We start from the raw sequence: 24,983 nt of genomic DNA, 5'->3' as shown, positions 1-24,983 counted from the left end.
TAATACTACATCAGAAGTCAATTCACCAATACTGAATCTGGAAAGCACAATGAAGAAAGACTCCAATTTTTATTGGGACTACACAACTGAACACAGTACTAGCCACCATGAATGTAGAACAAAAAGCCGAAGTATGCATGACAAAAGTAGATCTTAAACTCCAGGGGATCCATAAACCTCTGAAAAGTGTATACAAAAAAAGCCGTGTAGTGTGTGCATACATTTTTTTGGGGCAAGGTCTCATAACTCTAATCAGCTTCTAAAGGGGCCCCAACAGTACACAGATTTCTAACCTCCGTATTTCCAATGAATGGAAGCTGTGGGCCTCAGGAAGTTCATTTTCGCACATCTACGAGTCAATTTCCGGGGGAAGAGGGTGAAAAACGAAAACAATTATCAAAGTAACTTGCAAGGACCGGGCAGGGAAAAACTCCAGAGTGTTATCTGCTTTATAAGTTTAGTAACATGTTCTGGTTTAGGGAGGGGAAGTGGGGACGTAAGTTCTAGCGTAAGCGGGAAGCAAGACGACTCGTACGGGCTTTTTCAAATCCTCACAAAAACCACACTTTAGTAAGAATTAAGCAACAGCGAGAATTTCAAATGCAATGTAACGCCGAGTCCTCTTATCAGTTTCAGCATATTAACAACTTATTTTTATTTTTGAGTATCACAAACTTCAATCAGAATAGTTTAAAAAACATTATTCTGCATGCAATTAACAAATCAGACAAAGGACAAAGTACCCAGCTTACTTGCAGTATATTATGAAGTTTTAACTCAACGGCCAATGGACACAGATTTAAAATCATTGAGTACAGGTACGATGAAAACGTCACTGCATTACTCTGATGGCATCCTACCACGAGGCACGTGTGCATGTAACACTACTAGCAACTGCCCTGGAGCACAGGCAGAATGGAGCCAGGGGAAGCTCCCTACAAAGCAAGTGTAAAGGATTAAATGTCGTCTTCGACGTCGTCATCGCTACTGAGGACAAAGCTGCTGCCTGTGGACAGGGGCCCCTCCTCCTTTGCGTTCCCCAAGCCCCTCGCTGTCCCTTTCTCGTCAGAATCGTCGAACAGCTTCTCGTTGGAATCTTCATCTTCAAAGAGTTTCCCATTGGAATCATCCTCTTCGAACATCTTTTCATCCACGTCTTCATCTTCCTTTACCTCTACGCCCTCCTCGTCTTCTTTGTCGTCTGAATCTTCAAACATCTTCTCGTCGGCGTCTTCGAGGCCCTTTTCGTCGGCATATTCCTCGTCCTCTTTTTCGTCGGACTCGTCGTCAAAGACCTTCTCATAGGTGTCTTCCCCTTCTTCCTTTTCATCGGACTCTTCGTCAAACTCTCTCTCGGAGACTTCCTCGTCGAACACTCTTTCAGAGCTGCTATCTCCAAATTCCGATTTGTCAGAGTCATTGTCTTCGAACTCCCGGTCGAGAATGTTTCCACTGAATTCCTTGTCGGAGCCCTCCTCTTCGAAATCCTTCTCGAGGCCATTCTCTTCAAATTCTTTTTCGGAGCCATCTTCAAACTGCTTTTCAGAGCAGTCTTCTTCGGATTCCCTTTCGGAGTCGTCTTCTTCAGACTCCTTTTGGAGGCTCTCCTCCTCCTCACCCTCCTTGTTGGGGCCATCTTGATCGGACTCCTTTTCAAGGCCGTTGTCTTCGTAATCATTTTTGAGCCTCTTCTTTTTGGATTCCCGTTCGGGGCCATTCTCTTTAGACTCTGTCTTGGGACTACCCTCTTCAAACTCCTTTTCAGGACTGCCTTCTCCAGACTCTCTTTCGGGGTAGTCTTCCTCACGCTCTCTCTTGGGACAGCCTTCCTCAGACCCTGTTTTGAGGCAGCTTTCTTCAGATTCTTTCTGGGGGCAGCCTTCGGCCTCTTTTTCGGGGCCACTTTCTTTGGCACCTTTCTCAGAAGCATCTCCTTCAAATTCTCCCCCATCTTCGGTTTTTTCAAACTTCTTTTCATCTAGAGGCTCTTCAAATGCCATTTCAGTGGTGGCCTCTTGTGCATTCATCTTAGACGTGCTAGGGTGCTCTGAAAAATGCCTTACTCTGGAAGGCCCTGCCCTCTCCGAAGCACAGATGGAATTTGAACGCCGAAGGCCTCGGTTGGCCTCGGGAGCATTGAGGAAAGCCTCCCATCCTCTCAGCCTTTCCTCCCTTTCTCTTGTGGTCTCTTCCACCTGTGGAGAAACGGGAACTGCCATCAAAATAAGTTTTAGGCAAAAAGAAGTGACGATCTCTCTGCGTGCTTCTGATAGTGACGCAAGTACCCGATTTTACAAGGCGTCTCTTCTTAGGAAATCAGAGCATTCCTCTATCTCCGGTTTGCAAAACTTTAACGTCTTGATTAACTAGAGTTGATTTTAACATCGCTTGAATAAATGCCCAACACCACAGTACTCCAGAGAGGTCTCATCAACGAAACCGGTAATATTTGAACTCTGCCTGTACTTCACTTATCACTATTCTGAGCACGCCTCCAAATTTTAGGCTTCTAAACTGAAAGACTAAAATGTTTTTCTTTCGAGGCTCTGAATGCAAAGTATTATTTAGAAGAAGTACTGTTACATTAAACAGATTAAACGGAACCCAAAGGACCACCAGCCCAGTATTTGTTGGTAATGAAACAACTGCTGTGCCCTTGACAGTTACGGAATTTACCTGATAATCTGTAGTCCCATCCCACGCTTGCGCAGTGATCTGACGGCCGCCAAACCACCTTCCATCGAGAGTCTGAATACAATAATCAGCTTCCTCTGGATCTCTGAAGGACACGGAGGCCACACCATCTGGGTGTCTCTAGAAAGACAAGAGAAGGAACGAGACAATTAAAAATAAAACGCACACATTTGACAAAACAGGCGCGTAGTGGTGGTGGTGGTGTTCTGATAACCTGAGCTTAAACGTTTTCTGTACGAAGCCTTTCTTCCTTTGGGCCCCAGCCAGTGACCTGAAGCTAGCGGCTGCTTTAGCTTAATCTTGTCTATCAAGAACCGAGCAGGATGTCCTTGGAAATGTTTCTACTGACAACCCTGTCTAAAGAGAGGCAAGATGGCAGAGCTGTTAACGAGTGTAGACTCTCAAGTCAAATAGTCCCAGTGGGGCTCTGCCACTTAGCAGCTGAGTGACCTTGAGCAAGGTGCTCGATCTAGCACCTATCACCCATCTACCGCAAAGGATCATGAGGGATTAGGCGAGGGAACGTGTAACGTAACTCGTGTGCAATCGATAAATGGTGACTCTTTTCATTATTCTGTGTCACTCTTGGACGTAAAAAACGGGTAACAAGGGGAACATACCGAAAAATATTTTGCTGGATTGCTCTTCGAATATGGAGGAGAATGATTCACAAAGAGGCGGAAATAAGGGCAAACAGGAAACCACCAGGTCTCACACATCTTTCTCGTGCTTTCTTTCATCTGACAGTATCTGACCATCCAGTGAAGCCCTGCCTTGCAATCCAAGCTCATCTAATTATTGCTAACAGATGACCACCACTAGATGGCAGCCACGAGTCTAAGATTTGGGGCCCGCTGACCTCTGGGAATAACTTACTAAACCGAAAGGACTTACATCAAAGAGAAGGAGCTTCCTAATTTGTCCGAACTTTGCACACTCCACTCGAAGGTCTTCTCTGATCTCGTTCAGCACCAGTGGATCGTCCTGCAAGAAACACACGCGATTAAAACGGGCTTTGCCCCCTTCTGTAAGTACACATGCTGAGAATCGAATTTCTCACTCTGACCAGCCAACAAACAAACAAACAAACAAACAAAAAGAGGTTTTGAGTAAAATTAGCTATTCTTGTCTAAGGTCTACAAAATTCTAACAAGTCAAATGCCACCTCAGGCCGGCCCAGCTTTAAGACGGCTGGACCAATGCCTCTACTTTACTGACCGAAGGAAATCAGGATTCTAGTAAAAACATACAAAAACTGGTTCAAAATATTTAATACATTTAGGTGGGATCCCACTGTTGGGGGTACGGGTGGGGTAGGGGGGGAGTAGCATCCTTTTCTTTATTTCCATAGCAAAGTCTCGGGCCTTTCCTACGAGGATATCAAATTTGAGCCAAAATCTTCCTGTATCTCCCTTTTCATTGATACCAGCTTGAAAAATGAATATATCCTCACCGCTGTGTAGTATCCTGAAGCTTAAAGAGAACAGTTCCCTCTCGTAGGAAAACTCTTTAACAGAACTGAAAATGGAAATTTTCAAAAGACAACGCTTGGCAGGCAATGGGCTGGAGACTAAAAAATCAGACTGATGCACTGAAACCTTCTGCACGACTTTCCTAACTTTTTCCCAGGGTGGTGTTTTGTTTTCCCAGGAAGAAATAAACCATATTTCTAATCTAAACCTACACTGGCCAAGACGGTGGCCACTAATCACATGTGGCTACCGAGCACTTAAAATGTGGCTAGTTCAAACTGAGCTGTGTTCCAAGTCTGAAATGAACACCAGATTTTGAAGATTTGCCACTAAAGGGGGAAGAAAAAACCGCACAATGTAACCCATTGATATTTTACATAACATGTTGAAAGTAAAAATATTTTGGATATATTGGGTTAAATAAATTCATCATTAAAATTAATTTCCCCTATCTCATGTTATATCTTTTTTTTAACATTTATTTATTTTTGAGAGACAGAGAGACACAGAGCGTGAGCAGGGGAGGGGCAGAGAGAGAGGGAGACACAGAATCTGAAGCAGGCTCCAAGCTGTCAGCACAGAGCCCGATGTGGGGCTCAAACTCACAAACTGCGAGTTCATGACCTGAGCTGAAGTCGGGACGCTCAACCGACTGAGCCACCCAAGCGCCCCTCATGTTTTATCTTAACTGTGGCTACCAGAAAAATTTAAATCACACATGTGGCTCACATTCTATTTCTATTGGACAGCGCTGGTATACATAATGAGAAACTTACATCTGCATCGAGATTTTGACTCGTCATCTCCTAGTATTCAAATTTGCCAGGCATTTATTTATTTACTTATTTATTTTTTGAGAGCGAGAGTGAGTGAGCGTGTGTGAGCAGGGGAGGGGCAGAGAGAGGAGAGAGACAGAGAATCCCAAGCAGGATCCACACTGTCAGCACGGAGCCTGATGTGGGGCTCGAACTCACGAACCATGAGGTTATGACCTAGGCTGAAATCAAGAGTCAGACACTTAACCAACGGAGCCGCCCAGGTGCCTCTATCTATCTATCTATCTATCTATCTATCTATCTATCTATCTATCTATTTTTCCATAATGTCTACACCCAACATGGGGCCTCAAACCCACCACACGGAGCTCAAGAGTCACACGTTCTTCTGACTGAGCCAGCCAGGTGCCTCCAGACATGCATTTTTAAATAAGGCTTTGGAAAAAACAAACCAATAAATAAATAAATAAGGCTTTGAATAAAATACCGGAGACCCTCTGAAGTTACGTTAAATATCTTAGTCTTCACATTGTTCACCCTGATACCAAAGAGTATTTTTTAGGCAGAGTGTTTCGAAGAGCGTGCATGTGTACATGTGTGGTTTTTAAACATTTGCCATTATCACTGCAAGCCTGAAGCAGTTCTGCTCTATTTCAAGCTTCTCCAGAATTCTACTCAGAAGAGACATCGAACGTTACGTATTGCCCACGTGTCTCCCGAATGATCTCAAAAGATACGCAGACCCCACAGGTGCACAGTGAACCCCGTCACATCGCTATCGGCTGGGCTGGAGCTCAACAGACCATTCCGGGGTCCTCTCGGAGGGGGCTACAAGGAAAGGGCCATTCTGTTTAAATGCACAGAAGGGCTTTGGTTGCAACTGGATCATTTGTAAACCTGGAATTTTACGTTATGAATGTTTTTTTTTTTTCTTCTTCTGTAGCTTGTTATCTTTCCGTTTGCTTACCTTTTTACCTGTCACCTTTCTCTACCTTATGTGTAACTGGTTATCATGAATTTCAGAACCCAGGCAGGGAATGAAGAAAAGTTCTTTCACAAACGAGCCCACGGGTCTACGCAAGGAGACGACGAGAACAGGAGGCGGGACGCGGCACGAGGCGGCCCGGTTGGCGAGGCTATGTTTATTTGCGGTTCTTAGAATTGTACACGGGCGTTAGGTATTGCAAAGTCCTCCTGATAGCCACGGAACAATTCTGTCCGAGTTGCGTCTGGAAGAACAAACCTTCCCTACGTCAACACCGGGAGCTGTATTTCCTTAACCTGACGTTTCTTGAAGGATCAGACTTTCAGTACCAAAGCGAGGCAGGTGCTCATTTCTGGGTGTGAAATGACGCCCCACCCAGAGCAGCCCGTACTTGCCGGACGGCGCTCAGAATCTACAAGCAGCGCCCGGAAATCTTTCCGTGATTATATTTTTAATGATTTCCCGTAAGCAGGGAGCTGCCACCTGCAGCCGCAGTGTGGGCGCCCCCTGGGAGACAGCTAAGGGAGCCCTAGGCTAACCACGGGAAAATCCGAACACCGCGGGGGACTCTTGGCTCCGTCTTCCTACCTTGCCGACCGCGTGGACGCAGAGGGTGCGGCACGAGACAGACGGGGCGAGGGGAGCTCTGGGTTCCCTTGGGGACAAACAGCACAACCAGCGTATCCATCAGTGAGAATACCGCCTCCTACCTCAAAATCCATTGGATGGAACATATTCTTGATGATGACAACTCGTTCGTGGCGCATTCGGGACGGGCCAGCTGTTCTCTCGGGTCTCCAGTCCAGCTGCCTGGTGCAACAAAGCAGTAACAAGAAACTCAATTTTGTTTCGTACGAGAAACTCAATTTTGTTTCATACTTGTGGGAGAGAAGACGAGGAGTTGTTACAGTAATCCTCTACGGCGTATTTAAGGACGTTAAAGATGTGATTCCACAACAACAGTCCTATTCAGAGAACTGTCTAAAGTAAAAATAACGGGTGGGTCAAAGACGGACCCAGTGTCTTGAAATCCCCAGGACGTATCTTTTTTTCAGAACTGCTGTCTGGTCACAAACATTCCATGGAGACTCCTGTAAAAGTGCTGGCTATTGGAAAAAGTGCTGGCTATTTATAACTATCCAGTATTTACGACTATGCTCTGAGGGCAAGAAACGTGTTCAAATCCTATTGGTTTTTAGCCGTTTTATGATGGCGAAGAACCAAATGCACTGAAATATGTGAACATAAAATCTGTTACAACCTTAAATTTTATTGACAGTTTTTATAAAATTGGTAGGTATTTAGTCCACCCATTCCCGTAAAAACGATAGGACATCACAACTAAATGCTTTCTTGATCCTTTTACCGCTGGTGTGAGCGTAGTGTTAGAAGCGTTATCAGAACTCACTCTGAGAAAACAAAGCACTTATCCTTTTGGCTAACTTCTTAAAACTAGCAGATTTCAAAAAGCATATTCCCCAGCCAATTGGAGTGGTAGAAATTTGATGACATCACGTATACACCACGGACAACCACACAGTAAATATAGTGATAAAAGCTATTGTTTCCTGGGGCGCCTGGGTGGCTCAGTCAGTTGAGTGTCCGACTTCGGCTCAGGTCATGATCTCACGGTCCGTGAGTTCGAGCCCCGTGTCGGGCTCTGTGCTGACAGCTCAGAGCCTGGAGCCTGCTTCGGATTCTGTGTCTCCCTCTCTCTCTGCCCCTCCTCTGCTCTGTGTGTCTCTCTCAAAAATAAACATTAAAAAAATTTTTTTTAAAAAGCCATCGTTTCTAATTTCCAACGCCTATCAACGAGCCCATAGCCTACACATACCGCGCTACCTCCTAGTGTAGCTGATGTCCATTCGCACCAAAAGTGAACTACTGGCTCTGATAGAGCAACCTCAACTGCTTTATTTAATCCGATGTTCAACTTCTTCCAAAGGGTCTCACTCAAGCTCACGTCGTATTACGGATAAACACACCAGAAGATAAAAACACGGCCAGATCATCCTACCGCACAGATCACCGAAGCCCTCTGACAATCTAATTAAGCAATAATTCAAAGGTGTATTTGATGGAAGAAAACTAGGTGGCTCTACCAAAAACGTGCTCTCGGATATTTACAAGAAATCTTTCAAAAAGGAAAACAAAACCACAAACTTTTGCTGCAGAGACAGCTTTTTCTTGTAGTCTTTGCACTTCTTCTTCTTCTTTGAGGCATCATATTCCCCCTTCAGCTGAAACGTTGCCACTTCGACGTGTAGCTTGTAGCCTCGAATTTCATCTTCATCCAAAAGTTTTAATGCGAGATCCACGGACTCCCTCTTTATAAAGGTAAAATGAGACAGTCAGGAATTTGCACACTCACCCGAAACCTCTGGGAGCTTTTCTTGGTGAATGAGGACTACACACACAATCAAGGTTTCATCACTAACTACCTCCTTTGAGGTAAAGAAGCAGAGAGAATGCCGTATGAGGAAACCTGCACTCTGGACGCGGCTGTCCCCCAACCAGCTATGTGAACTTGGGCAAGGTATTCAATTTCTTCATCTGTAAAATGGGAAGAGAAATGCCTTCTTTGCAGGGTGCTTGATAAAATTAAGAGGAAGGATGCACATAAGAGACAGGGACCGGCATGGAGTGGGTGCTCGATGAATCACGTCGTTATTGGAATAGTAAGTAGTGCTGTCCCGTGGAGTCTCAATGTCTCAATGAGGCAAATGGACCCGCGTGACTTCTAAGGTACCTTCCAGTTTTAAAATGCTAAAACAGTCCTCCTTAAAAGGCTAGATGCCTCAAGAACTGGGAAGAGCACAGCCAGCCGTTAATTTTTTTGTTCACCAGTTAAAATGGAGGTCTGTGAGACAGTGTGAAGGTGATTATCTGACAGCTTGGACATTGAATACGTTTGCGGGTTCTGGGCAAAGGGGGCGGCCGGCGGCCCTACACAGAGTCCAAGATCTGAGGACCTGAGGAGGAGGACACGAAAAGTAACTGAACTCAGCCGCACAATCAAGTGCGGATCCCAGAACAGTGATTTTTTTGGAGCTTAATTTACTGGTTGGCCAACCTTGCGCTGTTACGGATCCTAAAACTGTACATACAAAGTTACTCAAAACCTCGTTTTTCTCTTTAAAAAAAAAAATGAAAAATCCAATCCAACTGGGGCGCCTGGGTGGTTCGGTCAGTTAAGCTTATGACTGTTGGTTTCGGCTCAGGTCGCGATCTTGCGGTTTCGTGGTTTTGAACCCCACGTCGGGCTCCGGGCTGCCAGCGCAGAGAGAGGGATTTTCTCTCCCCCCCCCGCCCCTCCCCCACTCGTGCTGTCTCTCTCTCGAAGTAAAGAAATAAACAAAAAAAAAATTTTTTAAGAAAATCCAATCAAACTCTAAGAATCTGTTTACAGATTTTTAATAACCCTTGAAGAACTCGTAAAACCCTCAGGTCTCCTTGTATTTGAAAATTAATAACTGCCTATAATGGTCATACTCTATGACCCCGTCATGTTCAAGAACCAGACCCAAAACCTATCTTCCGGAGAGCTGTCAGCTTAACCCTCCCCCTCCCCCCCGTCTGATTTCACTGAAATGTTGCACACTCGCAACACACGTGTGGTGTTGATACTGTTGTTGGGTCACTACCATTTTACTGCGTTAATTATTTTTCCCCTTCCATGACATGGGTACCGGTCATCAATGTGCCCACTGCTTCTGTACCCTGCAGTCACGTAGAACGCGTGCCCCTAAGGTGAGAGGCGTTCCAGAAACAATGACTACCTTTGACTCGGGGCTTTCCCTGTGCAATTTATGCTACCACGGACACATCAAGTTCTGCAAGTTTCTATCAATACCGCCCTCTCTTCGCTCCCATCAAAAATGCATCTCAAAGCAGTAAGTGGACCCCACCATCTCCTTTAGGGTCTAATTCAGGGCTCAGAAAACTTCTGCAAAGGGCCAGCTGGTCGATATTTTAGGCTTTGTGGGCCACGTGCTGTGTGCCTCAACCACTCAACTCTGCCGCTGGAGCCTGAAGGCAGCCACAGACAAATGAGGAAACGAATGAATGAATGTGGCCACGTCCCAGTAAGACTTTATTTACAGAAACAGGCAGTGGGGCTGGAGTCTGCCAAACCTTGGTCCAATTCATTCCAGGGGGCAAATAAAATGTTACTGGCTTTCTTTTCTTTGTGGATTTTTAAAATGTGTTCTGAGCAGACTTTATGCCTACACTCCTAGAGAGATCTCTGCAGTGAGAATCCTTTCAAGACAAAAGTAGCACTTCAGTCACAGGACTTACGTAACACCTTGACCTGGTAACGTACTTTCCTAAAAGAACAATAACCTCGCCGACGCGATACACACAGGCGCAATCTGAAATTTCAGTTTTCTTTCGCATCCTGTTTTGAATAGTTCTCAGGCCTGGTTCCTGAGTTACACATGGAACGACGAGAAACTTGACCACATAACTAACCTTCAAATAACAGCAAAGACCATCTCCTTTAAGATTTCCTTGGTTATCTTTGTAAAGCTTGACCTTAAATTCTTCTGTTTGAGGATCTCTCATAATAATGCCAAACTTGGACATGAGCTGTATAAATTCATCCACTGTAATGTCTGGAGGCAAACCTGTAACATGAGGGGAAAAAATTACAAAGGCATGTACAATGACAGTGAGGGCTATGTAAGCATTCCACCAGCTAGAAATCTACAACTCAAAAAAAAAAAAGAAAAGAAAAAAGAAATCTATAACTCAGATGAACATAATTTCCTTTTTTCTTTTCTTTTTTTTTTTTTTTATAGAAAGAGAGAGCGAAAGCGAGAGTGGGCCAGGGAGAGGGGCACAGGGGGAAAGAGAGAGAGAATCTCAAGCAGGCTCCATAGTCAGCAGTGCCCGATGCGGGGCTCCCGTCCCATGACCCTGGGGATCGTGACCTGAGCAGAAACCAAGAGTCAGAAGCTTCACCGACTGAGCCACCCGGACGCCCCACAATTTTGATTTTCTAAATGCATGTAAAAAATCTCCCAGCTACAGAATTGAGGAAATTTCATGTTTTCATGTATTCAAATATACATTAAAATCACGGTTTGCTTAAGCCTTGTATCGCTGAAGGGGCAAACTGTTCTAAGTTACGTAAAGCAGACCCAAAGCATGCAAAGTTACACACAACTTAATTTTTCTCAGCTCTGTAACTAACAAAAGCCAAATTCCTCACAAATGCAAGCAGTCGAACAAAAAAGTGACACAATGATAAAAAACCAACAGATTTTAGAAAAGCAGAAAACTAAAGAGCACTTTGTGAAAAAAAAAAATCTCAAAACCAGGTATTTTCTTTGCTTTGTTTGAGGGTATACGTACCAGACACATACACATTTGTATTTCTGTCTTCTTCAACATGAAACCATCCTAAAAATGAAAAAAAAAAAAAAAAAAAAAAAAAAAAAAAAACACATGCAAGAAAAGGTAAGAGTCACACTATGAAACCAGGACAATGTGGCAGTTTCTTGAAACTTCCAGGACTCTTTTCTTATCCTTAGCACAAGAGAGACCGACTCAAATCACTGTCCAGCTTTCAAAGTACTGGATCTTTTGACACACAGTTCCAGAACCCGGTCTGAAACAGTATGGCTCGTTATCTCGGTTCTTTATGCTTCTCATACTGCCTTAAAAAGACACTCATCCTCGAGCTGACTTTAGGCTGGGGCATGTGTAAGTTGCTTCTGACTCCAATCTCTGTGTTAGACATGGCCAAGCTGAGACAAAATTGCCTTGAGTTCAATTTAACTCAAAACGTGTAACAAAATTACCTTACAAGCAGAACCTTTGATAATCCCCTAACAATAGCTCTAGTTTGCAGAGGAGGAAACTGAGGCACAGAACTGCAACAGCCTACCCAATGCCCACGAGTTAGTGCGAGAGCCAATATATGAACCCAAATAATCGTATTAAAAACCCCTCATTTTATGCCTCCTTCAAGCTGGTATTATTCTCCCAACAGTAACTGTATATGCACATAACTAACATCAAAATTTTTCACATTCCTGTTTTGCAAGTTAAATCCACTTGCCTGATTCGGCCTTTCTCTTTTCTCCCCTCTTTTTGGGATCACTGGGTTCAGGGGTTTTTCTTTGAGGAGGTTCTTCTGCAGTCCTGGCAGTGGCTTCTTGTGCATTTGCAGTGGAGCTAGACGCCCCATCGTTAGAAAAGCCATAGTTGGCCTGATACGTAGCAATGAAATCTTCAGTGATCTAAACAAAAAATTCAGCACACACACATACAGAAATTCAAAAATGTTTTCCTCCCAGAAAAAGTTTAATATTGTGTTAAATGGCAACATGGTTATACAACTGGACCCAGAAGTGTTTCTGCAGATAACGGCTGTAGTGATTACAGTGTAAATACAAGAAGAGTCACCTTACACAGAAAAGGTGCCTAAAATGATTAAAAAAACAAACAAAAAAAGACACAGGCACTTGGGTTATCAACGCGAAACTCTGAGACGCTACTGGCATTTTAAGTGATGTTGGCCCGGTTTCTAGTTGTTTCATTTATAAATCACTACCTCTCTACGGTCTACTTGCTGAAGGCTAAAGTACATACAACAAAGGAAGGACCTGATAACAATAAGACAGAACAAAAACCAACCGTCAACTAAGAATCTAACAACGGAATCCAGTTTTCTTTTGCTACAGAGATACACAGAAGCGAACGCACACCAAATATCTGAGTATCTGCGCGCAGAGAGGACGCAGAATGGGACTGATTCGCTACACAGAGAATAAAGCTAACAATTATAAAACCAAATGCTTATTTTAACTCACTAATGAAATCACACGATCATTTAGTGCCAGACCAAATTAAGAACAAATTCAGCTCACATCTACCCTCCTGGCTTTTTTTTTGGGGGGGGGGGGAGCACAGGCGCACAACGAAAGAAATGAGAGTTCTATCTTCATTCTGATCAATGTTATGCACATTTAAAACTCCAAGTCTGAAGAGGTATGGGCTTCCATAACATAAAGAGACAGAGTCACAAATGAATCCATGATCAGACTATTGTGAAAAGTACTCAGAAACCAAATCTGCACTGGCATTGGCACCGCAATACAAGCAAAATGAGAAATTTAACAAGGTTGAGGGAATGGAATATATATACACAAATACAAAATGGAAAATAAAAAAGTTGAAATAAGTAATTTTAAGAATAACAGTCAAATTACACAGTGGAGACACGGTTTATATTACCAGCCTGCAAGCTGATTCGTTTGCTTCTGGTATCTTTTTCCACCCCTAGGAGACTTTGATTAACAGGATACTTCGACCGAAAAGTTTACAGAACAAAGTTAACACCAGTTATGTTACTTCCAAGCTGGGATAAGATACTTAATTTCCAAGCACTCTACACAAATTGACACAGATCTCCGTAACTATTCTTTGCCCCTCTAGTCCTATTCCTGTGGCTATTCGGTTCAAACACACATGCCCAGGGACACAACTCAATAGGAAGGAGAGTTACAAAGTTGACTCCAAAAAGAGACACAAATGGCCACTTCTCCACCCCCCCCCCCACCCCCAAAACCAAGAAGCTGCATTTTGCACACAATACATCAGCGGAACAAACATCTGAATTTCCTAGGGTAAGTGAGGTTGCCTATCTTAGATTAACAAGTACTAAATTTGCTCTTGGTGTGTTTCCTCTTTGCAATAAAAAGCAGTCACCGATGCAATAACCAACTGTGACCTTCACAGACAAAATTCATAAGACATAGAAAAGCCTTAAGAATTAAATTGCATTTAAGGCATCTCGTACCGATTTACGTTTCTCTACACACCGGTTCTGCAACAGACACAACAAAAAGAAACGTCGCGACCCGTGGCGGAGGGGGGGGGGGGCGGGGGCGCTAACTCGGGACCTCAGCGAAGAAAACGGAAAAGGGACGCCCCGCGAGGGCTGGCCAGGAGGGCCCGCTCTGCAGTGGCGCCCGCGCCACGCTCCTACCTTGGGGAACCAAGCCTTCTTGTCCAGGTCCCACTCGTACGGGGTGTCAGCCGGCTGCTGTCCGAAAGAATCGGGCTGTCCGTCGGGTTCCTTCTGGGTGTCAGCGTCCTTGGCATCGCCGTACAGTTCTTGCATTCGCAACTGCTCGTCAAACTCGTCGTTCCCATCCAAGTTGTTGCCGCTCATGTTGCCGACTTGGGAAAGGGACGGTCCCGGCGAGCGTGGAGGCCCAGATGCTGCCGGAGGCTACAGAGAAAGGGAGGGTCGGCCGCGCTCGGCCCGCGCCCGCCGCCCCCCGGCACGCCTCCCCGCGGCGCCCCAGCAGCCCCCGGGAGATCGGGGCCGCCCGGCGCCCCACACCGCCCCCCTCGCCTCCCGCCCGCTGCGCGCGCCGCTCGCTGGCCGCCTGGCCGCGCCGCCGCCCACCTGGCTCGCTCCGCGGGGCCTCGGCGCCGCGGCTCGACCCCGGCTGTGGCAGGAGCGCGCACGCGCACGCGCGCCGCCGCCGCCTTCGCCGCCGACCCGGTCCGAGGCGCTCGCGGCCCCCCGCGGCTCGCGCGGCACGGTCTGGAGCTGGCCGGCCGACTGGGGCCCGCTCAGGCTGACGCAGTCGCCATTGTTGGCGCGTCGCGACGTCGCGGGTCGCGCCGACACGCCTCCGGTGGCGTCAGAAACCGCCGACGCGGACGGGAGGGCGGGCGAGCGGGCAGGCGGCTCAGGGGCCCCGGAGGCGGGGCGTCAGGGGGCTCGCTGGTGTGGCGCGCAGCCGTCCCGCCCCGCTGCCCACCCGGGCCTCCTGGGCCGGCGGCGCGGGGACTGCGGGGGGCCGCGGCGCCTCGGGACCTTGGGCTCCGCGGGGGCCGCGGCGGGCCGTAGCGGGAGGCGTGGGAACGTCCCCCCTCGGCGGGCGCCATCTTGGGAGAGTGGATGGGGCGGGCGGGGCGGCTCTGCGTTGCTGCCAAGAAGACGGGCCTCCTTCCCCTCTTCCGCGTGGGAAACGTGGCTTTGGCTCGTGTCTTTATGATTTCCCCGGGATCGACGCCGGCTCTGGTTCATCTTCGTAGCCTAAGCTATCCTAGCACGGGGTGTGGTGTCTAGTGCGTGTTGAATGAGTGAGCGAATGAATGAATGAACGAACGAACGAACGAACGAACGTACGAACGTACGATGGATGGGGACCAACCTTCTTTTCCCCGCCTCAGGCCCCTCCTTTAATCTCTCCGGTACCTTCCCAGGCTGGAGGTCGACTCTATGGAAAGGGAGGGCGGGCAGTAGATCCCTGCCCCTTGTCCACCGGGATTCAGAGATGCTCAGCTCCAAACCTTAAACAGCCAAGTGTAAGCACCAACTTTACCGGCCCACTAACTTCGTTGTTTTGTTTTGTTTTGTTTTTTGCCTGTTAGAAAAGCACAGAATGTTTTTTCCTCCGTACAGTTTTTTCTCAGAAATGACATATTTACCGTAGAAAATAAAGAGCGCGCTCGCTCGCTCTCTCTCTCTCTCTCTCTTCTTATTGGGCAGATACTTGTTGAGCCACCAGGTACCAGGGACTGCTAGGCTCTGGCGAGCCAGCAGTCAACAAGACAGGCTCGAATCGAGAGAGACACGCTTGTTTATGTAGATGATTCTTACCAGTATTTGTTGCACGAGAAGCAACCGTTTGAAAGTTTTTATTAATTCCTTTAAGAACAACAGCAATAAACTCATTATGTGTACACATAAAATTTTATAAACCAGACCTGAGGGTGGGGAAAAGCTTACCAGAAGAAATTATTTCTGCTCTTCCAGGGACCTTTTGATTCTAAATATAGCAGTTGCGCATGGGCTCTAGAAAATCCTAACTCCCCACATACCAGCTGTGAGGACATGGTTTCAGCCATAAACGGTGACTTTTAAACAGTAGCTTGGGTTAGGGTGGGTTGGTTTTTGTTTTTGTTTTTGTTTTGCCAGTTACATTTCTTTTTCATGAAGTTCTCGTGCTGTTGGGGACCATCGGAGAACTGGAGTCGCTTGTGTTCTTATGATATAGACAACGTGAGTTTTATTAGGCTCACTTATTTAAGCGTTGCTAAGTATTTCTTCCTGGATCCCAAAATAGTGTACACCTGTTTTCAGCAATGTGTTATTGGGGTCCGATTTCATTCCTGAGTTCACAGCATAGGTGATAATATGCTACACAGCCCTGCTACGGCACGTGACCCTCTGGATGCCTGCTGTATCCACGGGCCCCTCTGAACAGGTGGCCAAAATGGTTCCTTAGGCCTGGGTCCCCTGTGACCCAGCCAGCGTGGCCCCCAGGCTGCCCGGTGACCTGGCAGGGGAGCCCTGCATTCTAGACCGAATTTGGCCGTATGAGCCAATAACGACCTCTCCCGGGGACAGGAACGAGTCCGGAACGGGCAGGGACACGGTCAGAGTAACACGGAGGGCGGGAGGCCCACACAGGGAAGGTAGTGGCACAGGGGCCTGCTGTGAAGTTCCCCAGGAGCGGGAGGAGAAGCTGAGGCAGTGACACAGGCTCACCGGGTGACCGCGACAGTGCAGCAGTGGTGTTGGGAGCCACGCACCCTTGTACCTACAGTGGCCTTCTGTTCGGCCACGAGACCTGACCGTTGTCTTGTTTCGTTGTAACCACGCTGTTGTCTCTATGAGGCCTGGTTCCCGGTTCTTAGTTCCCTGTGTGCTCGTAGAATTGACTCCCTGGTAACTGAGGGAATCTGTAAGCATCTCTGTGTTTGTGACCCGTCTTTTTCAAGCTTTTTTGGCAAGTCATAGAAACACTCAAGGTAACAAGCAAAAAATACCTATCTATGATGAGGAGGAGGATAGCTCCTGAAGTTCCAGGGTGGGAATGTAGCCGGGTCTCACGAGGGAACCAGGAAGAAGCTGCTGGACCCAGGAAGCCGAGCCAGTTCTCAGGACCCAGACAGCCGGCTTCTCTCTGAACGTCTTCTTCATCTTTTTAGGGGCGATCTGTGCTACACTCTTGGCCTAATAGGTCATGGCCTTCTTGGTGGATAAGAATACATTAATTTGAAAAAGCAGACTTCTCAGCCGGAGAAATCTCCTACCTGGCCCAGGAACTCTGGAAAATTACTGGCCTATACCAAACTATATCCATATTTTTTAACGGCCTCTTCAAGCTCGCTCTCTTCAGGAGGTTTCCTGTCCCTGCTTCCTGTAATCTCAACATACAGTGGAAATAAAAGGAACTCCTTTTGACAAAAAGAGTGATGGATCCCTGACCTGCGATGGTTGACACTGCAGAAATCCTTCTAACCCAAATTTGCTACCTTCGGTGGGTATGCCAGTGTTAAATGTTTTCTGGCACTTTCAACGTCAAAGACAAAGACTTACCATTGCACATTTTGGTTATACCTACGTTTGTGACTTTGTTTTCCTGCTTTGTAGCGTATTATTGTGGTTGTTTATTCGAAGTCTTGGGTCAGGGCACACCCTGAGCAAAATTGGGAAGTATACAGAATTTGTTTTTCATGTACCCCAAGCTTTTCCCCATTTGGGACCCTCTCCAGAGAAATGAAGTCTTCCATAGTAACATTCCTGGAACCACAATAGGCAGTGTGAAAGAAATTGTGGCTATTGGGATCTACTTAAAAGGTTAGCTCTGATAAGGATCATCTGTTAGAAACAGAGAGAGAGGGAGAGGGAGAGAGAGAGGGAGGCCACCCCCTCCAAAAAAAAAATCAAAACAAAGCCATGGATTTTAATCTCAATTCCCCAACTCTGGATGGGGGGCGACGCCCTATAAAAGCATTTAGGGAATTATTTTATATCAGATCCCTGAGTCACCCCTGAATTACTAAGAGTGAGGAAAATGAACGTTCTTTGAGTTCTAGTTTCACCAACTGCTAAACAGCTTTCTTGGCTTTTGTTATCTGGTACTTTTATCAGTTATTTCTAAAATGCCATGCTTGGAAGAGTAAAGACGTAGTTTTTACTCAAGAGTGAGGAAATCGTAAAACATCTGGGAGTTTTGTGACATGCAAATAACTTAAATTTTCTGATTAAAATGGGTTCTCAGTTATATTCCTCCAGAACTATTGTTTTTTTCTTACTTGTATTTTGTTTTTTAAGTTTATTTGAGACGGAGAGAGAGAGAATCCCAAGTAGGGTCCACACTGCCAGCACAGAGCCTGACATGGGGCTTGCACTCACAGACTGCGAGATCATGACCTGAGCCGAAATCAAGAGGCGGATGCTTAATTCACTGAGCCACCCACATGCCCCTGTGAGAACTATTGTTTTTAAAATATAAACTTACACAGAGTCATTTAAAACTTTATTTGATATTTATTTCCCACCACTTATTATGATGTCCAACTTAACACTAACACAATATGGGCACCCCCCCCCCCCCCAAGTAAAACGATGTTACACACATGTAAAGTTTAGTGTTGATAACACGTTCCCTTTTTGGAGCCACATCATCAGCAAAAGTTCACAACTACACGAGCCATTTACAGAAAGCTCAAAACTACCAAAAGCACACTCCACAATCAAGGCTTTGGAGATACGGATTTAACTAAAGGGCCAAACATATCCTTTAATTTGCCCCAAGAAAACATTTTCTAAAACCACAAATCTAAATCTGACACATCTATTGACAACAGTTTGTTTGAAATAACAGTTCTTAAGCTTAAAGCGTTAGCAAGTAGGAGCAGAGGACAGAAATTCAGAACCTTCTATCTGATTTCCAAGGGCAGAGGTTAATCAGGCCACGCTCTTACAGGACTCAGGCACCCATCGGGTTTAAAGAAGTCAAGCAGGAAGATGATCTGGGAACAACTGCACGCCCAGATGTAAAGGATTTCGCGTGGTACTTCTCCATTTTTTAGAAAGAGGGCACTGCTTACCAGAGAGAAATGAATTTCCTTAAAGGAAGAATTTCAGACACTGGCTGGTCCACGGGGTTTTCGACAGGGGTCCTTCTCTGGGGCCTTCCGATGACAATAAGCATGGCCACTTATCCTGCCCGTGAGTACGGCGAGTTCTTCACAATATTTGTGAGAGACATGTGCTCCATTATCGATCGATGCTGGTTGTAAGTGGAACTAATAAGTCAGTAAGTGTTGACCCAGTCAGACAAACACCCTGCCCCAGATCCTTACTCGGTACGTTATAGTCACTGATCCCAAAACATTTTCACTGGAATCGCAGAGTTTTAGTTACGATGGGACAGAGATTAATGGAAAAGAGCAGTCAAAAACACCTGCGAAGCTTTATTTTTTAAGGACTTTGTTTTGCAAGAAAACTGCAGACGTTTTATTTCTATCTGATCCCCTTTTCATACACAAAGCAGAATCTCTAGATTTGCACCACATACTGAACACAGACACAGTGTTATGCAAATCACAGGAGTATACGAGAAACGAGAAGCGTAGATGTGACGGGAACACGTTGGATTTTCCAGTGTCATCCCGTTTATTTCACCTTCTCTCCCATCCGAGGTCCCGTAGGACCTGCCGACATACAAACGTGTCTTTTGACACCTAGTGGGGCTTCATTTTATTTAGAAATCCCGGTAACGTTAACGTTTGTACATTGAAAAAAAAATATCATGGTTTGTCCTTTCCTTTATAAGGATCTCTCACTCCTAGGATTTCAGCACAATGCACAAACAACAAAAATCCTGACACCATCCACCTACTCACAGCTCAGAGTCGGATACTCATGCTGGGAGGAAAAATACCATTTTTAATTGAAAAGCTAGACTCTGTCATCTTCCTCCTTCGCACTACACCCAGTGAACAAGGTCACGCTAATTTCAGACACCTGCGTGCTCGTAGCGCCGGGGACCCTTCCCATCACTGCCAGGTTGTTAAGAGGGGTCTCGGCAGGAGGAGGGTCGGGCAACCCTGCCTTGCAACAGAATAACTGAGCTTTGAAATGCCGCTGGAAGGTTTTGCTCAGCCAGTACAGAGCGAAGGGGTTTACACAGGAATTGCTGAAAGCCAGAACCCGAGAGAAAATGGTGACAATGAAATGAATGGCAGAGGGGTCCACGTAGGTTTGATAAGTGAATGAGTGGTAGAGATACAAGAGGTGATTCGGCAACCAGCAGAGAGCAAACAGGGCCACCAGCACCAAAACAGTTTTGGCAATTCTCTTCCGGGACTCAATCTGTAGGGGGGAAGAAAAACGACCACAGGGGGGAAAAAAATCATTTAGCTGGCAGAGATTTTAACGAGCCACGCTCTAGATTTACATAGACATGAACAGTTAACAGGCTGGCATCCCTTTGAGCATGCGTTTGTGAAATAACGCGTTGGTTGGGATCTGTGGGAAGGCAGCCCGTGCCTATAGAATCCAGCCAGTTAATTGGCATGGTAACCCATGATCTTGGTCTCATTAGCTCTAATTCAGAGACTCCCAGCCCCAGTTTTGAGATACTCTAGGTCGTCTCCGATTATCTCAAGGAGCGTTGTGGAATTCTTGAAATTTTAATTTAATTAAAAACAGAGAGATGCTATACGAAACTGCTTTCACTGCCTCAGCAGAGGCTGGCTAGGTTAGGGTGTTCTTCCGGGGTTTATGAAAGTTGCCAAAAATTATTTGTAGTCTGTAAGAATTCTGACCCTACAGTCAAAGGAATGAAAACCAATGTGTCATCCTACCTATACCTGTGAAAAGTATGCTGCCTACACCTGTTAATGAAGGAAATGAACCAGGTTAAGTCCCTGTGGTCACAGAGTAAAGAGAACTGTTCACACGGGCACCAAATATGCAACTTCAGCCTCATGAGCACCCCTGTTGAACCAACTGAATGGACTGGTCAAGAATAGCCCCCCCCCCCCAGGAAAAATAGAAATCCTGTTGGTGTGTTTTTAATCAAATTGAACAATGTTTTGGCAACAGTCTTTTTATTCTGTTCATCTTTATGGAAGGAGGCACACTGGCTCTTGCAATGGTCTTACTCAAACTTCTGTGAGTCACTGTGTTCTCTTGCCACTGGCACTTACCTCGTCCCTTGAGCCCTCGGCTTGCTCATCTGAATAAGCCGGTTGGTTTGCAAGTGGTTTGCATCGAATAATATCAGGGCTCCTTGCCAGTTCTATCATCCTGTGTTTTTGTCATTCTGTTACACTTTCTAAAGCAAAAGATGCTTCACTTCATAGTCTCACCTTGTGTGCTGTTCATCACTACTCGATGGTGTAAATAATTTTGATGGCTCCCAAACTTCAGCTGTCCCCTGTCTAACAATAGCAATCCCACCACTTATCAACTGCTGACGATGCACCGGGAACTATGCTAAGTATTTCGTATACTTCACCCAGCCCCCATCTTCATTTCACAGGCAAGGAAACCGAGGCTCAGAGAGGTTAAGTCACTTGCCCAAGACTGCACAGCTAGTACGTGATAGAGCCAGAATGACAGACAGTCTGACAGACTCCAGAGTCCGTGATCATAGCAAAATTACTATCCCGCTATCGTAGTTATTGCTCGCAGGTGCAAAAGTAGGAATTTCATTTCTAAATTCATGCATGAGTCCTGATTAATACATACCTGCTTGCGGGCATGGCTTTGTTCCTCAGTAGGTATGTTCAGGGTGCTTTTGTAAAGGGTCCTAGCAATCAGAGAATAATAGACAGAGATAATTGAGAGTGGGATAATGTAGAACACCAAGAAGCACAGCAGAGAATGTATCTCTTGCATGAGCTTCTCGGAAACAGGATAGGAGGTACACGCTTCAAGTGACATATTTTTGTTGGGATCTTGAAAAGTATACACGTTTGAAAATATAGCCTCTGGTAGAGCAATGATCATGGACACGATCCAGACGCAGCCAGCTTTGGCACAGGTCTTCAGAATGGCATTGGAGGGCTGTCGCTCTAGGGGCTTCACAACTGCTTTGTATCTGGAAACAAATAACCATAGGCAAAGGTCAAAATACATATCAAAACTACAGTCTTAGGGCTAAAAGTGATCTCAGTGGCCATCCAGTTCTGCCTCCTATACACATGTATATAACCAGGTCAACATTAAGCAACTGAATGAGTTATGATTTCAATAACTAATACACAATACACCCCAGGATTTTATGTTTCTGCCAATCATCTTTTCTCTTATTCACTAGGAGGAACTATTTCAGATTTGCAATTTTATAATTTTGTGTGTAGATCCTCTATTTAGGACGAATACATTTTTTTCAGCATGATTTCTTTGTATGATTGAGAGTAACTCATTACCTGTGTATCACCTTATGGGTTCTAAAAGATTTCCTTTTTGTATAAGTGACTGAGGTTAAACCTAATTCTCCTTCCTTCGTGAGTGAGCAGTCATCAACCTTCCTAGGAAAGAATTCCATGAGTTTGTGCGGTAAAGAGAAGAGGGTTAATTTCTCCCCTGTTCATACGTGCTTATTTGTTGCCCGAGCTGATCTGTAGGTAAATTTAGAGCAAGGCAAGGGTGAAATTGGACACCCCGTGCCCATGCAAAGATGTCTTTATGCTGACAAATTCGCCTTAAAATCTACAGCCTTTAAGTAAATCTGCACTTGAATAGGATATAAAAACAGTCAAAGCAAAAATCCATAAAAGACACAGGGAAAGCTTTTCCTCTTCTCTGATTCCAGCATCTGAACATTTGGAGCCTCAAAAATTTTTTCATGCTTTCACAGTTATTCTACAATAGGAACACAGAAAAACACAGTACTTAGACTGAAAATATCCTAACGGAGCCGGAATACCCTGACTGCCGGAGGTTCTCACACGCTCTGTCCACAGAGCTCTAAAAGTCAACCGGATTAAGTTATTTCTCCGGAAACAAGAATGTCATTGACTGCCTATAGAGAAAACAAATACAATTAGGTGGTGACATTACATTAAGTTACCAGGCAGCCGAAAACCTCACCGTTTTCTGCCATTGGTTAATTTGATGAATTTCAAGTAAATTAAATGCATGTGTATGTGGTCAATTTCACACCTATGCTGATGTTTTAATGTTGACCATATTGTACCACTAGGCTGCACTAATGTATAAAGCATGAATTGTTTTTCTTTTCCACCTGGAACAATTTGCCTTACTTAATAAATAAACTGAATGGGGGGGGGGTGGAAACACACACGGTTCAGTATTGTTTCAAGCAAACAATTACACTCCAAAGAGAATAAATTATTCCCAAAGCATACAATTCCAGCCTTTCCTCCGATGCTAACCCAGGAATTTTAACCTTCTCACACCAACTTTTTTTTTAATTGCCCCCCCCCCCCAGTCCCCGGTTTTCCAATCTTACATCTAGGTTACAGACTGTAAGAAAAGCAGAACAGTAGCCGGTGAATGCTGAGTACAAGCTTTCCTTTCTTTCTTCTTCTTCTTCTTTTTTTTTTTTTTGGTTAATTTCACATCCTAGCAAATAAAACTGAGAAAAGAAACCCACCTGTCAGCGCTGAGAATTGTTAACGTGAACACTGATACACCGACAGAAGTGAGCCGGATGAAAGAAAGCACCTTACAGCCAATTCTTCCGAACAGCCATCCTTCCGCAAGGTAGTGTGTTGCATCCACCGGCACACAAGTTAGCAGAAGTAAAAGATCTCCAAACGCCAGGCTGGTGATGAAAATATTTGGAACTGTTTGCATGGATTTAGTCTTGAAAAAGACTTTGATGAGAATAGCATTTCCAAGGATGCCCACTGAAATGATCACAGCATAAGTGATGTAGATAGCACACAAAGCTTCTATTCCTGGAGAGTTGTCTCCGGTCCGTCCTTTATTTGTGGTATCATTAGGAACGACAGAGCTTGATGAGTCTGTGTCATTTGTGATTGGAATTAAAGTCTGATTAGGTGACTGAAGCTGTCTTTGAGACATTTCTTCTGAGGGCTCTGCCTTTGATATTTCTTCTGCTCAGTTTAAATGTGGCTGATTGTCACGTCTAATGCCTACGTCTAGTAACGAGATGGTAGAACAGAGCAGAATGGCAAGCAAATCCAAGACACCCGGATACTCCTTTCCTTCAGTTGTTCTGTGTCTCCCAGCATGCTTGGCTAAATGCTTACCGATCTGGCATTGAAGGGTGGGAGGTGGAGGAGTTTTATTGGCGTTTCCGTGACAGAGGGAAGGGGGGTTGGGGAAATGCTCTGCAGTTGCTTGTTCTTCCCTGTTGGGGAATCTTATGAATAATTAGATATTATAAAATAATACTTATAGTTTATTAGAATCACCTTGTTTCCATGTCTGGCCACGAAAATCTACATGGGCGTCGTCCGTTTTCTCCCCGGGCTCATTCGTTTCTCTGCAATCAGAAGATGGTCTACTGCATGTTCCTTTACGTGAGAAATAGGTATGTGTGTCCTCTGAAGCACTAACTTGAATCCACCCCTCTAGATTTAATATCAGAGAGGCGCTGAAGCAACAAATCATTCCCACTTTGACAGGGCTGATGTCATTTGCAAGCAGGAATCATTCAGGCGACCCTAGTTATCGCCCAGCTCTGACACACAGTAATTCCCCACCATGCACATTACGGGGGCCGTGCCACAGAATATCCACGCAACCTTTCAGAGATGAAAAATCCAGGCAAACCACCAGTTGCTTTGTCTCTAAATGTCCTAATCAAACAGCTTTAGCTGTTTGACTGTCTGTTTTAATGCCCCATACGTTTGTAAATGCTGTTGAGGGTTTCTCTCTTCAGAAATGGTCATAATGAACCTGCCTTGTTGCAAAACAGAGTAATACAGGACGCTGCTCAGAGGTCCTGACACAAAAGGACTTGTAAGAATGAGAGTCATTCATTTCAAATGTAGGAATGCTGTGGGTTGCTCCAGAGATGACAGGCAGGTAGATGATGTTTCCATCAGCTGGAGGAAGAAGAAAATTAAGGCAATCACCTTAGTACCAGTAAGAAAAGCCCCTCGTTGCAGACAATGTAAGTATGTGATTTCCGTGTGTGTATGTGTGTGTGTGGGGGGGGTGTTTGGTAGTGGGAGGTCAGCCATTTGAAGGCATTTAATATATCACCTGCTGAGAAATCGTCTCTGAAATGATCCAGTGCAAAGGATGATCTCTGGCTATGAGAAAACTCTGTGTAGTGAGGT

The 24,983-nt window shown here is 45.3% G+C and overlaps 2 protein-coding genes across 2 annotated transcripts; both read right to left on the bottom strand.

Moving 5' to 3' along the window:
- Positions 1-626: 626 nt before the first annotated feature.
- HTATSF1 (HIV-1 Tat specific factor 1) lies at positions 627-14,479 on the bottom strand. The gene is made up of 10 exons (XM_042974664.1): positions 14,353-14,479; positions 13,927-14,172; positions 11,995-12,175; positions 11,286-11,333; positions 10,401-10,555; positions 8,091-8,254; positions 6,638-6,737; positions 3,589-3,678; positions 2,677-2,814; positions 627-2,195 (listed from the first exon to the last, which is right to left on the bottom strand). The coding sequence occupies exons 2-10, from the start codon at positions 14,110-14,112 to the stop codon at positions 957-959; spliced, it is 2,301 nt and encodes a 766-aa protein (XP_042830598.1). The 5' UTR covers positions 14,113-14,172; positions 14,353-14,479; the 3' UTR covers positions 627-956.
- Positions 14,480-19,653: 5,174 nt separating this feature from the next.
- BRS3 (bombesin receptor subtype 3) lies at positions 19,654-23,757 on the bottom strand. Its single transcript, XM_007098483.2, has 3 exons — positions 23,324-23,757; positions 21,451-21,802; positions 19,654-20,067 (listed from the first exon to the last, which is right to left on the bottom strand). Exons 1-3 carry the CDS (start codon positions 23,755-23,757, stop codon positions 19,654-19,656), a joined length of 1,200 nt encoding a protein of 399 aa, XP_007098545.1.
- Between the last annotated feature and the right edge of the window lie 1,226 nt (positions 23,758-24,983).

Source organism: Panthera tigris, chromosome X (assembly GCF_018350195.1).
Source record: "Panthera tigris isolate Pti1 chromosome X, P.tigris_Pti1_mat1.1, whole genome shotgun sequence".
In the NCBI taxonomy this organism is placed as follows: domain Eukaryota; kingdom Metazoa; phylum Chordata; class Mammalia; order Carnivora; family Felidae; genus Panthera; species Panthera tigris.
The sequence above is the reverse complement of the archived record's forward strand: the minus strand, read 5'-3'. Positions and strand labels throughout refer to the sequence as shown.

Excerpts from the sequence above, each read along its gene's own strand:
- HTATSF1 (XM_042974664.1), bottom strand. The coding sequence starts at position 14,112 with ATGAGCGGCAACAACTTGGATGGGAACGACGAGTTTGACGAGCAGTTG. Across the intron at positions 8,255-10,400 it reads GTCTTTGCTGTTATTTGAAG|AGGGAGTCCGTGGATCTCGC; the intron begins GTTAGTTATGTG and ends ACCTTTATAAAG. Across the intron at positions 2,815-3,588 it reads GGAAGCTCCTTCTCTTTGAT|AGACACCCAGATGGTGTGGC; the intron begins GTAAGTCCTTTC and ends TTGTCTTTCTAG.
- BRS3 (XM_007098483.2), bottom strand. The coding sequence starts at position 23,757 with ATGTCTCAAAGACAGCTTCAGTCACCTAATCAGACTTTAATTCCAATC. Across the intron at positions 21,803-23,323 it reads ACAATTCTCAGCGCTGACAG|ATACAAAGCAGTTGTGAAGC; the intron begins GTGGGTTTCTTT and ends ATTTGTTTCCAG. Across the intron at positions 20,068-21,450 it reads AAAGCCATGCCCGCAAGCAG|ATTGAGTCCCGGAAGAGAAT; the intron begins GTATGTATTAAT and ends TCCCCCCTACAG.